The sequence below is a fragment of the Pelobates fuscus genome, chromosome 5, assembly GCF_036172605.1.
Source record: "Pelobates fuscus isolate aPelFus1 chromosome 5, aPelFus1.pri, whole genome shotgun sequence".
Taxonomy (NCBI): domain Eukaryota; kingdom Metazoa; phylum Chordata; class Amphibia; order Anura; family Pelobatidae; genus Pelobates; species Pelobates fuscus.
The window spans coordinates 58,598,498-58,612,959 of NC_086321.1; the positions used below are offsets into that span (position 1 = coordinate 58,598,498).

The 14,462-nt window shown below is 40.9% G+C and overlaps 1 protein-coding gene across 1 annotated transcript; it reads left to right on the top strand.

The window, feature by feature from the left end:
• The first annotated feature begins 1,999 nt into the window (after window positions 1–1,999).
• On the top strand, window positions 2,000–12,692 carry ELAC1 (elaC ribonuclease Z 1). The gene is made up of 4 exons (XM_063456819.1): window positions 2,000–2,048; window positions 7,383–7,585; window positions 9,968–10,435; window positions 11,646–12,692. The coding sequence occupies exons 2-4, from the start codon at window positions 7,429–7,431 to the stop codon at window positions 12,113–12,115; spliced, it is 1,095 nt and encodes a 364-aa protein (XP_063312889.1). The 5' UTR covers window positions 2,000–2,048; window positions 7,383–7,428; the 3' UTR covers window positions 12,116–12,692.
• The last annotated feature ends 1,770 nt before the right edge of the window (window positions 12,693–14,462 follow it).

Genomic DNA, 14,462 nt, shown 5'->3' on the forward strand with positions numbered 1-14,462 from the left:
AACAGGAATCAACAGTCCCAACTTTTTTCGCGCAATGTTGTCCAAATTATGCATACTCCACTTGCTAGACGATAGTGCCAAACTACTCGTATACCTGCCAACCTTAGGGGGTATGTAAAATCGGGATTGGCACTGCTGAAAATGACAAACCTGCTCAGAAAGGAGGGAGGAGAATGCACACCAATATGACTGGCTAATAAGCTGACTAGTTCATGACACACTTAGTAACACAAGGTCTTAGTGCAGGGGTAGGCAACCTACGGCACTAGTGCCATGCACGGCACTCAAGGCTACAAGAGCCAAACAGTCTCTGGCCTGTCAGGAGTCCCAGTGAAACTTCAGATATCTGCTAATACGAAAAAGTGGTGAAGGACAATCCTCCATTTATGCAATGCAGCACGTAGAGGAAGTGATCTCAGATCACTTCCTCCCAGCACTTGTGAATAGGAATCCACACTGAAGTTTAAAGAGCCCACAGCCTCCTGTTGCAGCTTCTGTCCTTGAGCTGTACCTGGCCAGCCTAGTCCCCACTAAAACCCAGGGAAGCCTCAGAGCTGCAAAATAACCCTCCCCTCATACAAATAATACAAACACACACACAGTCCGCACAAACACAAAACCACCAACAATCCACATACATGCACACAACCCCACATGCAGCCTCTCACATGCAATACCCCAAACAGCCCCACACATACACACTTCCAAATACACAATGTGACATATCCATCCACACACAATTCCACAAGCAGCCCACATACACAGCCCAAATTCATAGGTATTATACATGATACCACAAACTATTAATGAACATATTCAATATAATAGCTCATATACGCACAAATACAATGATACAAAGCAAATGCAGTATAAATAACACAAGCAGAATACACACCTCAATTTAAAGAAATAGGACCGACACGATACGGGACATCACAATCATATTTCGGCACAGTGCTGCTAAAAGGTTGCCTACCCCTGTCTTAGTGCTTTTAACGTAGCGTGAGTGCATCTACCAATGCCCCAGTTATGGCACTCTCTACATGGTCCTAGTGCCTTTAATGTAGCACAAGTGTGCCTACTAATGCACCAGACCTTCTAGGAACTGGTCCCTAGTGTCCACAAATCCAAGATATCGAGACAGCGTCTCAAAATCGGGACTGTCCTGCCAGATTCGAGACATTTGGTTGATCTAAACTTCATCTCCTGTTAGCTTTAACAGAATGCCACACTCACCATGTTTCATGGACACCCATCTCTTATACATGCTAAAATACAGCACATGTGACCTTCCTGTAGTTGGTGTGATTTATATGCTTTAAGAGAGAAAACAATAAATTAGTCAACCCAATTCCTCCGTCCTCATTTCTTGGTTTATCGATTTTCCTTGCTAATTGGCCATTTTGCTGATGTTGTTTAGCAAAGCGGGGGATTTATTCACAAAACAGAAAATTGTAGCGACTTGAAAACATAAACTCTAAATCTAGGCTGAAATCATCAGGCTCTGTTTTTTAACTCCCCCCCCAATCATTATTTAATTGTTAGGTGTTTAACCTTACTTTGCAAGGCTGTGTTTTATTGAAGCTACTGATGCCTTTATCAATTCTACACACTCCTAAACAGCACTTTTCATGTTCTGACCATCAACATGAAGCTATGTATTTTAGAATTCAAGAATATGGACTTACTATTTGTAACCCTGCCTAGAACGTTCACATATTTGCTAATAAATTAGAACGTTGTATTAAATGAGTATAGAATTAACTGAGAAGTAACTCTGTGGTATAAGCAATGCCATTTCTGAGGGTGCGTGTTAATTTAGATTATGGTTATAGATAATGTTTGATAACAATAATTGCAGCCACTATTAAACTGCACATTGCTGAGATGTGTGAGAGAGCTCGAGTTCCGGTGGCTTCACTGTAACACTGTCCGGGTGTACAAAGATGGCGGCCTCCAGTGTGTTTTAACTATATCCTGGAAGTCTGTGTACTATTACGACTTCCGTGTTCAATCGGTAACACGTGTCTGTCAACGCAGTGACTGTAGTAAGTATCTCCAAACAATTAATATATTTTCCATCACTGTACTGCTATTCATGTACACACGAAGACTCAATATTATTAATACTATTAATTAATAGCAGGTTTCAGAACCTGCAGACTGATAACAATAGTAATCATAATAATAACGTATTTAACCAGGAAATACTGGTTATTAATCACTATCAGTCTGCTAAAGTAACATAATTATTATTACTTTCTGATTTGTCTCTGCTGAATAAGTGAGATTATTATTATTATTAATAATCAGCATCACTCTGCTTAATATGATAGAATATAATTACTAGAAGTCTGCTTTTTTTTTTTTTTTTTTTTATTCTTTATTTATGCCGTGACAGAATTCACAGTATCTTTGTCGCACATAATGAAGGCATACGCAGAAGCCGCAATTGGCATGACGTGTCTTGTACAACAGGTACTTTCCAAACATTGTCACATTTTTAGTTTTTATAGAAAACCTAAAGAGAGAGAGAAGACAAAACATAAGTGCTTGTCCCATTTCGAAGTACATAGGCTACAATCGGTGGTCATGCTCGTTAGTTTTCCGTTGAGTAGCACTGAGATACGTGCCTTGATCTGCGTATTTTGATACATGACCTTAACATTGTGGTAGAGAGAGAAGGAGAAAAAAATAGAGAGGGGGGAGGAGTAGATGAGGATGAATGGGTTCCGCCGCGGGGGGTGTGTTAGTGAGCGTTGATGTAGTCCTCCCATGGTTCCCACACTTTAATGAAGAGAGGGTATGTATCCCGCAGCTGTGCTGTGAGCTTATCCATTAGGTGTGCCTCCTTAATATTACAAAGTACCCTGTCCATGTGAGGGGTTTCCATTTGAAGCTACGTCTGCGCCAGGGCACGCCTGGCTGCCAGGTTGATTTTATTCAATAGTTTTTGTTCCCTATTAGGTAGGCTGTCAATCGGTTTTGCTATCAAGAACGTCCAGGGGTCAGGTTTGATTGGTTTGTTTAGGACTGTCGTCAGAAGTGTGGCTATGGTGCTCCAGAATTGGACCGCTTTTGGATACGTCCACCACATGTGGAGATAAGTGCCTTTCTCCCCACATCCTCTGTAGGTGTTTTGCCCATTCTGTGCAATTTAACTGGAGTCGTGTACCATCTCATGAGCGTTTTGTAACACTGTTCTTGGTGAATGACACAGACTGAGGACTTGGCTGCAGCCTCCCACACGTCCTGCCACTCCCCACTTTCTAGTGTTTGTTGGAGGTCAGTTTCCCATTGTAGAATATAGGAAGGTGTTTGGGTCTCGCTAGTCGGAGCGCTCAGTTGTGTATATAGGCGAGTAATGAGGCCGGTACGTGGTCCCTCAGTCATACACAGTGTTTCATGGAATGTGGGCCTAGTTCTGGCTGCCTTGGCAATGGCGGGTTTTTTGGCAAAGTCCCTAAGTTGTAGATATCTAAAGTGGTCTGTGGTTGTGAGGGGCGCTAGGGTCTTCAGGTTATCAAAGGTGCGGAACTAGTCTGCCTGAAATAGGTGGTAATATCGTTGAACTCCAGTGTCTTCCAAGCCTCTAAAGTCCCTAGGGGTCATACCTGGCGGCAATGCTTTATTGCGAAGATACGGTGTGAGGGGTGATGTAGGGTGCGTTAGTGCATATTTGTGCGCTGTTAAATTCCATATTCTTATGGAATTAAGGATAGCTGGGCAGGTCGTGTGGAGCTCTGGGCGGTCGGGTTTGGGCACCCAGATCCAAAACTGAGGCAGGTCAGTGCACATCTGGCTTGTCTCAAGGTCAACCCATCGGTGGGTGTCCGGTGGGGAATGCCATTCCACTATCTGCGCCAATTGGGCTGCAAGGTAGTATAGGTATAGATTGGGGAGTCCGAGGCCCCCCCTACTCTTTGGTGTGTATAACGTGTGTCTTGCTACCCTGTGTCTCTTTCCGTCCCAGATAAAGTGGTCAATCGCGGTTTGCATGGGTTTAAGGTCATTTTTAGTAACTGTCACCGGTAATGCCTGGAAGAGGAACAAGAGACGCGGGAGGACGTTCATTTTAATTGTGTGCAGTCTCCCCAGCCACGAGATGGGCTTTTCGTGCCAGTTATCTAAGTTCTTCCGTAACGTACTAAGCAGTTTCTTGTGGTTTTCTGTGTACAAGTCGGAGTGGGACGATGTGAGTTTAACACCTAAGTATTTAATTGGTTGTGTTGTTATTTTGATATTTGTCCTGCTTTGCAGCCACTGGACATCGGTATCGGGGACCCCCAATGGCATACCCACCGATTTATCTAGATTTATTTTATATCCGGCTACCTGCCTGTAAGTGTCTAGGATGTCGAGGACATGAGGGAGTGATTCCCTAGGGTCTGTGATGGTAAGCAATAGGTCGTCTGCGTATGCCAAAATTTTAAATTCCTCAGATGCGACCCGAATGCCTTTGATATTGTCTTGTGTTCTAATTTGGTGGAGTAAGGGTTCTAAAGCTATTATAAACAGCAGGGGGGATAAAGGGCATCCTTGTCGAGTGCCGTTTCTCAGTGCAAAAGGGATCGGTTGTGCTCCCGGCACCATGACCTGGGCTGTAGGGCTAGTGTAGAGTGCTTGGACCGCCTTGACGAATACAGTGGGGAGCCGCAGCTCCTCAAGGAGGGCAAACATATATGGCCACTGGATTCTACCGAACGCCTTCTCTGCATCCATGGAAAAGACCAGAGAAGGCGCTCGTTTTTTAGTAGCCCACCATATCAGGTCTGTTGCTCGTCTTGTGTTTTCGTAAAGTTGCCTGGTTGGGACAAAGCCCACCTGATCTGCGTGAATGAGCTTTGGAAGGATGGGGTTGAGTCTGGTAGCAAGGATCTTGGCAAATACTTTCAGATCAAAATTGATAAGGGAGATAGGGCGGTAATTCGTCACATTAGAGTCGTCTCTGTCTGGTTTAGGGATAAGGGCTATATCAGCCGTTGAGAGATCGGAGCTTGGTGAGTCATTATCCGTTCATGTCTTGAACATGTCGGCTAGGTGAGGTATAAGTTCTTCCCGAAAGGTTTTATAATAAGAGCCGTCAAACTCATCGGGGCCCGGGGCCTTACCCCCCTTCAGATCCGTTATGGCTCTATTTATTTCATCATGTTCGATGGGTGCCCTTAAGTGTGAAGTTACATCCGCTGAGGGTCGTGGCAATTTAGCATTCTGCAGGAAGGCGGCAATTTGCGCCATGTATGTGCTGTTTGTAGTCGTGAGTGTGGGGGAGTGGTCATATACCTGGGCTAGGAATTTCGTAAATTCCCTGCTTATGTCCCTGGGGTTGGTTAAAACTTTGCCTTGAGAATCTTTAATGGACGTGATATTCGTGTACCTTCGTTTGGGTCTAAGGGCCCGGGCTAATAGTGTGTCCATCTTATTCGCTTTTTCATAGAATAAGCATTTGGTGCGGATCATCTCTTTGCTCACTTAGTCTATCAGTAATCCCCTTACCACTGTTTTGTGGGCTGCCCATAACGTTGTGGGGGATATGTCTGGAGTGTCATTTTCTAGGAAGTAGCGGGTTAATTCCTGCTGTATCGTCAACTTTATTTGGGGATCTTTAAGCAGGGAGGCATTCAGCCTCCATTTCCAAGGGGCGCGTGGGCCAGGGAGTTTTAAGGTGAGTGCAATGTCGGCGGGGTCAGACCACGAGATTAGGTTTATTTCTGCGGTTTTGATCCATGGCATGACTGGTTGACTGACAAGGAACATATGTATCCGGGAGTACGTTCCGTGTACCGCCGAATAGAAGGTATAATGCCGCTCACTCGGGTGTTGGATCCTCCAAGGGTCCAACAATCCCGTGGGATTAATGAAATTGTGTAAGAGCTTGTCCTGTCCTCCTCTATTCTGCGACCTAGGGAGGCGGAGCCCACTTCTCCGGTCGGTCGCCGGGCATGGTGTTGCGTTCAGGTCTCCCCGTAGTAGTACAAACCCCCTAGGGAGTCCTAAGATCAATGTCTCCAATTCCGTCCAGAATTCTTTGCTGGGGGTGTTGGGTGCATAGATGTTAATCATATGGTAAGTGTGTCTGGGTGATATTAATTGGGCAATTCTTGTGTATAAGTATTTCAACCCCGTATCTCTTGCCTAGTGTTCGGGAAGCGAATGCCCTGGTGTAGATATGGTTTTGGAGTAGTGTCTTTGATGTGCGCGGTAGGTGGGTTTCCTGGAGGAAAGCAATGTCTGTTTTCTGACATCTGAGTTCACGGAAGAGGAGTCTGCGTTTAGTGGGACTGTTGAGCCCATTTACATTAAGTCAGGTGAATCTGAGTTCCATTTAGTGTTATTGTGCGATGTGTCGGGGTACTGGTCCCGAAAGGTACGGGTCGTCTACGTGTCCCAGGCTTGGGTGTCGGGTGTTATTCCTACCCCCTGCGGCAGGACAGGTAGAGTCGGTGTTGCGGGGGAGAGGGACTGATAAGAAGAGAAGAAGAAGAGAGAGAGAGAAAAAAAAAGGTATTGTAATGGGGCAGTTAACACACTTTAGTAGTTTGGTGCGTTGTGCGTCTCACTTGGTGAGCTTTAGTGTACGGAAGTGCAGCTCTCGTATAAAGTGAGATCAAACAATAAAAATTAAACAGTCAAGATAAACCAAGATAAAATACAGTTGTGCTAAATCAATCGCTTAGTTGCACCTTCTATAAAATCAACAAGGTATCACGTTGTCCAGGTCTTACCGATTGCCGGGAGCTATGGGGGTGGGTATCCACCGCGTCGAGGGGATCACCTCAAAACGGGGGGGGGGGAAACACAGCCGGAGAGCACCCCGGCAATGCTCAAGCCTAAAAAACATATTATCCCAATATATCAAACTATGAGGATCCAATAAGGAGTGGAAACTAGCAGTAATCACCCTGGTGTCTTCCTTAGCGTGGTTTACCATGCGACCCACCATTTCATCCCCTCTACCTGTATCCAGCGCTGATGTCACTCTGTGCTGGTTCAGGCTCATCCAGAGGGTTCGAAAGCACATATGCGGCATGCACCACGATCATATTAGGACTTCCCCCATAGGAAAGCATTGCATCATTGTATGGCAATTCCTTAAGTACATGCACATGCTGAGTTTTGTGGGATGCCTAGCATAGTTTGTAGATGGGATGTCCATATGTGTATAGCAGCAAACATCATCAAGGTATAATTTATGCATGGTTTAATTTTTCCTAGATAAATATACTAACATTTTCCTTAGCACAATGTATAGCTGAAACTATATTCTCTTTATGTAACTCCAAGCCATGTTTCTCATGACAAATGTATTTTAAAAGCATTGTGTAATTTAGATATGTTTTACATGCAGATTTTCTCAAAACACATTGTACTCCATTTCACAGGTTTTTACTGGGCCTCTACGGAAGGTGAAAGGTTGACTTGGCAGCGATGTCTATGGATGTAACCTTCCTGGGAACAGGCTCTGCTTATCCATCCCCGTGTCGAGGTGCTTCTGCAGTTGTATTTCGTACAGAGGGAGAATGTTGGCTGTTTGACTGTGGTGAGGGAACTCAGACGCAGTTCATGAAAAGCCCCCTTAAAGCAGGTCTGTGAGCTCTTGCGTTAAAACATATAATAATGTGGCCTTTAGTGTAGTCCTGAGTGAGTTTTAAACTTAATGTAGTGCTTTTGGTGCAGAGACTGTCCCAATAGTCTAACAATTGGAAACACTGAAAAGGTGGTGTTTACAGTCGGCCCCAAGGAAACCAGACTCAGACAACCATTAAAGGTGCTTGCTACATTGGCCCTGCAATCTTTTAATGACAGACGTTTGACGTCTTCTGGCTGCAAGAAGACACCTTAGAATTGCATTGAGTGTAAGCATTTCTATGTGGAGATGCACATTGGTACAGCACAGCTGCTGCCACACATTCACAATAGCCCCCAAGTGCTTCCCTAGAGGGAAGCATTGAATTGGTTGAGAATATCAGTAATGATGTTCTCAGCTGAGAGGTGAGTAGATGGATAAATATAAATAAAAACTATTTATTTCTATTTACTAGGAGGGGCCCTGAATCTAACTTGATTGAACACTTTAACTTTAGAAATAAAGGTTTGTATTTCTAATGTTAGTGTTCCTTTAACATTGCTTATTTAGTCTCTTATCCAAGTTGCTTTATAAAGAAAAAAAGGAATCCTACACAAAAGAAAAGATTGTTTAGATGGAACTAGGAAAGAATAACTCTGGCTGTTGGTACAGGAAAAGTAGACAATGGGGTGAAGGTGTAATGGTGAAATTGCATGGTAAAATGTAAAGAGGTCAATTAGGGTTAACTGAAAGGGGGTTGATTTTGGCTGTGCCCCAAAGAAGTGGCCTTTAAACCTAAAGATAGCATATCATAGATTCTTTACCATGTGCTACATGCCTGCTTAATAAACTTTCATGACATGCTGATGGCTCAGCTGTCCCCCAGCATTACCAAGATCAGCAGGTGCAACCTTTACTAAATCTAATCGGATGTCAGAGCCCACACAGCCAGTCTGGCTGCTTGAGATTTAGTCAATTTCATCATAGTCTTAAAAATAAATCTGTCAGCAAGTGCTTTTATTTAAATGTGCATTGCATATCTGGGTTAATGTAAAAGAAAAATAAATCATGGAGTTTAGTTACAAATCTAGAAATTGTGGAGAATAGACAAGAAAAATAATGTATTTAGTTAGGCTATTTTAGACAAAAATTTGCAATTCTCTTGTCCATCGTCTGCCAGTGAATAATCTGGATATGTAAATCGAAGCCCATGTGATTTAATAGAAACTATATTGCTTTATGTATATGGATCATAGAATTATGTTAGTGCATTTTTTATTTTGTTTTTGTGTTTAATTTTTCTCAAATGTTTTTATTGATTCAGACACAAGTGAACGATAATTTCCAAGCCATCTAGTGAATCAGTATATTTTGGCATAACAATTTCCATTATACAAGTCATAGAATATATTGCAGATCCAAGCAGCGAATGAAGTGTAAGATATTAGTTATCCCATATGTTTCTCTCCCCTTGCCGTTTTTAAAAACCGAACAGCCTTGATACAACATAGGATAAGTAATTTGTTCAGTCGGGTTCTGTTGTGTATTTTTCTATTACATTGTACATGCCGTCTTACCCAGTGATGTCTGCCATATCATGAGACTTCATGCAACAATTGTTCCGTTTTATTTTCTGTTGATCTCTGTCAATGTTGCATAGCAGCGAAGGTCTGTGAGACTTCATGTGATGCAGTGTGTAAAGACAAATCGTTATACATATATGTAATCAATGAAATTATTTAAGCATTTTGTTTCTGTATCATGTTGAAGCATTTTAGCCGCTCCTGTCCCATCAGGTCCTGTTCCCATAATCTGTACCAAATGGAACATTTGCCGTAATTTGTTTGAATTAATAAACAAACTTAATAATACATAAACACATACCGTAATAGATGAGCCCAGCAATGGTAAAAATGAACTTGGACAAAGGCCTACCAGCTGGCTAATGATTGTGGGTGTTAAACTGTACTTTCTAAAAATGTGTTCAGTGAAAAGGCTGCAATGTAAATTGGGATAAAAATGCCTGAAAATAAGTCCTACAAATATAATACAAATACCGGAAATTTGTCAAGGAAAAACAATGGTGTGTGTGTGTGTGTGTGTGTGTGTGTGTATATATATATATAATTATTTCATGCAGACTTAATATGTAGTCATCATTCCTTGAATGGTCTCACATCATTTTGCTTGCTTGACTTGACTTTGGAGTCTGTAAAAATGTTTGATCTATCTCTTTACTAGTTGAATATTTTCAATGGAACTGGCATTGCAATACGTCCTAGAAATGTAATATATTGATTTAAATGTTGTTTGGCTTATAAATTTCACTAATATTATTAAATCTGTTTTTGATATGCGTTTTCTTAAAATATATAATTTTTTTTCTTGTGTTCTTTTTAGGTAGAATAACGAAGATATTTATAACCCATCTTCATGGCGATCATTTATTTGGGCTTCCTGGCTTCCTTTGTACAGTAAGCCTACAGTGTGGCTCTACAGCAGTCAAGCAACATGTTGAAATCTATGGTCCTGTGGGCTTGAGGGACTTTGTCTTCAGGAGTCTAGAAATCTCTCATTCACAGCTTGCTTTTCCATATGTTGTCCATGAACTGATTCCCTCAAAAGATCAATGTCCTGTAGAAGAGTTCAAGGACTTCTCTAGATCTGGAATAGATAATGAGATGGCATCAGAGGTTGAAGGGAGGACCATTTGTGAAGATCCAGAAGATGGGTCGTACATGCTGTTCGAAAATGAACAATTCACAGTGAAAGCTATTAAACTTTTTCACCGTATACCATCGTTTGGCTTCATCATTCGTGAGAAAGAAAGACCAGGAAAACTAGATGTAAAAAAACTGAAAGACTTTGGTAATATTTTCTCTAATTCTTTCTTGCCTAATTCTGTTAATGTATCCATTTTTATAGACCAGTAGAGGGTAATTCCAGCCCATAGTGGCTACCATCATGACACAATCTAAGAATATTCCTACTGTGTGTAAGGAGCAGTGCAAAGGACGAATAGTGTGTGTTTTGTGGTATTCCACAGTACTGAGTACGGCCACCGAACATGTGTAGGAGTAATGAGCAGCTGCACCTTGTTCATCTACAATTCGCATGCACAATAGAGCAAAACCAGAGGTCTATAGAGTATCCGACAATACCGTGAAATTCTCCATAAAATTTTCATGTGATGCGTGAAAAGAAATACATTTTCCCATACATCTTGCTGTCCAATCTAGTCCCACTGAGTATTTCATGTATATGTTATCTTTCTGAAAAACTCAAAAGTGACATGCTAGTCTAAGACATCTCACTGCTTACCTTAAATGTTGTTGTTGTTTTTTTGTTTTGTTTTTTGGGGGGGGGGAGGGAGGTTCTTGTAATTTTGTTTTTAGTTTATTTTTTTTGCATACTTTGGTTCCACTGCCACTCCACAGCAGCATGGGAGCGGAAGGTCAGATAACAGGTTCCCTTTTAAAGAGGAAAAATACTTACAGCACGGTTAATCCTTTAGCAGGTTAACAAGTTATTAACCTTTCCAGGACTGACAGCCTGTCAGGATTATCACATTAAAAAAGGAATTCTCTAACCCTGCTCTTGAAGGGTTACTCCAGCGTCCGTGACCTCTTCTGCTTTTAGAGGTGGTAATGTAGTAAGCAATCTTTATGTGCAGTGTTTCTTTTAACCCCTTAAGGACCAAACTTCTGGAATAAAAGGGAATCATGACATGTCACACATGTCGTGTGTCCTTAAGGGGTTAAAATGATGCACATACAGAAACGTTACTTGGGCATTTTGGAATTCTGTTCCGGGCTGCTTAATGTTAATTCTGTGCAAATTTTTATTTTTATTTTTAGTGTGTGCTGGATTGAGATCTAATCCCTTCTATGCTAGCAGGCAGAGCTGATAGTACACCTGCAAGGGGAAGCTTAGATGTCCTCTTCATCCCAGCCTTTCCTTATATGGAGATCTATATTTTGGTGACCCATGTGTTTGCACTTTTCGTAGAATGTGTTGTATGTGTAACATATTTAATGCATTGAATGTTTTTTTATTTTTATTTTTTATTTTACTTAAGGAATTCAGCCAGGACCTCTATGTGGAAAACTGAAACTTGGAGCTACAGTTACCTTAGAGAACGGCCAAACTGTACATCCTTCTGATGTTTTGGGAGATCCTATTCCTGGTAGAAAAGTGTGCATTTTAGGAGACTGCTCAGGCATTTGCTCTGTGGGTAGTGCAAAGCTTTGTCAGGAGGCAGACATTCTAATTCACGAAGCAACTTTAGATGACACTCAGATGGACAAAGCAAAAGAGCATGGTCATAGCACGCCAAAAATGGCAGCAGAGTTTGCCAATCTGTGTCGGGCACATAAGCTGATTTTGACTCACTTTAGTCAAAGATATAAACCTCCTGGCATGGTCTCTGAAGGAGATGAAGACGTTTCAGTCCTTAAGAAGCAAGCAGAGAATTATCTACTCAGTCAAGACGTGATTTTAGCAGAAGACTTTTTAACTATTACAATTCCAATTAAAAAGCAGAAATAAGAAGTTCTGCTAAGCATATTATAGTACACAGTCTATCTACCATCATTATTAACCCTTTCAAAGTGGTGCCAAGTGAGTGATTGAACATTCTTGTGGGACACCTGGTAGAAAATATACAATCTACAGCCACTTCAAGATACTGGATCATAACCTTGTTCTATGGAGACTACTACGGCAAGTACAAGTACAGATCGTCAAAAGAACCCAGAAGGCACCACTACAGTTTGACAAGTAAATGGTTTCACTGATTCCTGTTTTGGAGCTGAACAGTTAGTGATGTAAGAAATCAAAAGCTTGTCCTGGATTGTAAATTTTAAAATCGTAATACAGATGAAACATCACAGATCAGTTTTTCCAACCCAATAGGTAAACACCGGAAATGCACAGGTGACATCAAAGCTGCTACAAAAGAAGCATACTTATAATTTAAATGGATACTCCAAACATTTCCTTTGATAGCTTATCAACAATTGTATGAATGTATTTTTCACACATTATGAAGCTGCATCTGCTCAGCTCTCTCATTCCTCTTTACAAATCCACACCTTTCTCTGCTATAAAGAGCTGAATGTTACATTAGTGAATATATATATATATATTTTTTAAATTGTATAGTTTGTCTTGTAGCTTTCTGAGACAGTGTGTGCAGTTGTGATAAGACTTACTCACTAAAATAATTAGGTTGCACACTACGGGATGTTTGTATCACTTAATTTGCATTGTTTTTATGAATTGAGCTAACTGCGGCCAGTCTGCCAGACAATGTACTTGCAAGAATGAACAGCAAATTTTGGTGGATCTTCAAAGTGTGTATCCAATTTTTATTTTGCATATTTAATGTATTATCTATCAGTCGGTAATACCAGTTTAATAGTAATGATTAAAAAAAAAAAAAAAAAAAAATCTGTACTGTATTTTTCACAGTTGAAGCAGACTATCTGGCGTCTTAGGTAGCTACAGGGATTGATCTCCTGTCAAGCATAAGTGTGCTTTACTCTAAACACCTTGTGAGGGGTAATTTCTAATATGTTGGGTATGTTGTTCTGGAAAAAAATATTTAAATTTAGGCAGCTGATTGTCAAATACATTTTATATATTTATGTATATGTGCTTGAATTTTACTGTTTGTTTGAATATATATATATGTCTATGTACAACATTGTTTTTTGTCTTTATGTTCTGTACTAGCTGTGCTTTATGAATTTTAAAATAAACTTTACAAATTATTTTCTATAGCACCCCAAAACTCGGATTGTTGTTGAATTTTTGGGCGAGGATGTTTTTTTGGTAGTTGCTAAGTAACCTTTTATAAAGCAGATATGTGAGGGGAAAAAAATTCTATCATTTTAAAATTATATTTGATAGTTTGCATATACTAATCATTAAAAGTTGCTTAGCTCATGTATAAAATTAGTCATTGCGTCATAGAAAAAAATATTTTTGCCCGGCATTGCCAATAAATTCTTTAATTTCAGGCATAGAACACTGGATCTTATTGGCAGACTCCTTTATTACTGTATTACCTATGATTCCACTACAATACCAAGTTCTCCTTGCAGCCCAATCCTTCTCTGGGGATGTCATACCCCCTCGCTGTAGGAGGAAAGACGTGCGAGAGGCTGAACTAGGGATGGACCTCCTAGGGGGAATCCCTCTATTGGTTATTTTTGCACCAGCAGGCTATACGTGCTGATGCCAGACACATAGTAAGCACAGAACTAGCATTATCAGAGGGGCAAAGGTTTAAAAATATCAGGAAGTATTACTTTACTGAGAGGGTAGTGGATGCATGGAAAAGCCTTCCAGCTGAAGTGGTAGAGGTTAAGGAGTTTAAGCATGCATTGGATAGGCATAAGGCTATCCTAACTATAAGATAAGACCAGGGACTAATGAAAGTATTTAGAAAATTGGGTAGACTAGATGGGCCGAATGGTTCTTATCTGACGTCACATTCTATGTTTCTATCAGTCCGCATTCTGCATAATATTGCACGTTTGGTCAGTCTGAATGGACTGAACATTTGACTAACCCAGTAATTCTAACCGGAAAATGAGGATTGCTAGATCCGCCATATTTCCGCAAGTACCTGTCGTATTTAGTGCAGATGGGAAGTACATGATTGTATGTAGAATTAATATGCACCAGGAGGAAAACTGATGTATTAATCGCGTAGTAATCTGAAAGGAATTTTATTGGGATTTATATCACAACCAGACTATTTTTTATCTTTTATTGTTGCCATTGAGGTTTTTAATTTGCTACAATTCAGCACTTAGTCCATTGAACTACACTGGTTTATTTATTTGCATGGGGATTATGGATCCCAGACAATTAATGGGGTCAGCAC